Raw genomic sequence first — 1,333 nt, forward strand, 5'->3', positions numbered from 1 at the left:
TATATATATATATATTATTTATTACTATATATATATATATAATATAGTATATATATATATAATATATATATATATATATATATATATATGTTTGTTTGTGTGCTTATTTGTATATATATATATTTTTTATTTATATGTATCTACTATTGAACGTCACAAACATTGCATAAGATTTCATTGTGTTCTGATTGTCCCACACTTACGATTAATTGTCCTACTGTCATTGGGCGTCTCATCATGCATCATAGCGTACTTGTGCTTCATGCCTGTACATCTTTGTATCCCAAAACTACCCACGTGACCCATCACAACGAACTCCATCCATCGCACCTCACCTCTTCATCACACTCTTTCCAGCTCACAGACTCAGGCATGCAAGATGCTCTAAAGGCGGGGCTGCTACTAAAAGACATTTCGTTTGCGTGCGCGTTTACGTCTATATTGTATCGGGCACAAGTCACCCTCGAACGCGCATTGACCTCCGCCGGTCAGTTGGGTATACCCGTGGTTTGCGAAGCTGCCCTGAACGAGAGGGATTACGGAGACTTGAACGGAATGGATAGGGCGGAAGCGGTGAAGAAATTCGGACAGGCCAAGGTATGCACCTGTTATTTGTTAGTATGGTGCACCTGTTATTTGTTATTATGGTGCACCTGTTATTTGTTATTATGGTGCACCTGTTATTTGTTATTATGGTGCACCTGTTATTTGTTATTATGGTGCATCTACTATTTATTATTATGGTGCACCTGTTATTTGTTAGTATGGTGCTCCTGTTATTTGTTGTTATGGTGCACTTGTTATTTGTTATTATGATGCGCCTGTTATTTGTTATTATGGTGCACCTGTTATTTGTAATTATGGTGCACCTGTTAATTGTTAGTATGGTGCACCTGTTATTTGTTATTATGGTGCACCTGTTATTTGTTAGTATGGTGCACCTGTTATTTGTTATTATGGTGCACCTGTTATTTGTTAGTATGGTGCACCTGCTATTTGTTTTTATGGTGCACCTGTTATTTGTTATTATGGGACTGCGTTCAACATTGCACCCGTTGCAGTGTTTGGGTCGTATGTTCACTGAACTCAGAGATGAATCGAATGGAACCAGAGCGTAGGTGACATCCGCGAACATCGCCCGATAAGGCTCGTTGCTGTACTGTGTTGGTTGCTGCCATCCATCAACTCCTCAACCCCAAATCCCATACACCGCAAAACCATAAAACCCTAAAACCCTGAAACTCTACACCACAAAATCCTAAAACCCTAAAACCCTGTAGCTCTAAAGCCATGGCCCTCTCAAAGATAAATATTCTCGTCCCTTGAGACTTAT

The 1,333-nt window shown here is 39.3% G+C and overlaps 1 protein-coding gene across 1 annotated transcript in view; it reads left to right on the forward strand.

The window, feature by feature from the left end:
• Window positions 1-237: 237 nt before the first annotated feature.
• Window positions 238-1,333, forward strand: part of SARC_11260 (hypothetical protein) — a gene marked incomplete at both ends in the record, with an annotated part of 3,840 nt that continues 2,744 nt past the window's right edge. The window contains one exon of the mRNA XM_014294656.1: window positions 238-597. Coding sequence (XP_014150131.1) covers window positions 238-597 — 360 coding nt within the window. The remainder of the gene's footprint in view (window positions 598-1,333) is intronic.

The sequence above is a fragment of the Sphaeroforma arctica genome (genome assembly GCF_001186125.1).
Source record: "Sphaeroforma arctica JP610 unplaced genomic scaffold supercont1.1600, whole genome shotgun sequence".
NCBI classification, from domain to species: Eukaryota; class Ichthyosporea; order Ichthyophonida; genus Sphaeroforma; species Sphaeroforma arctica.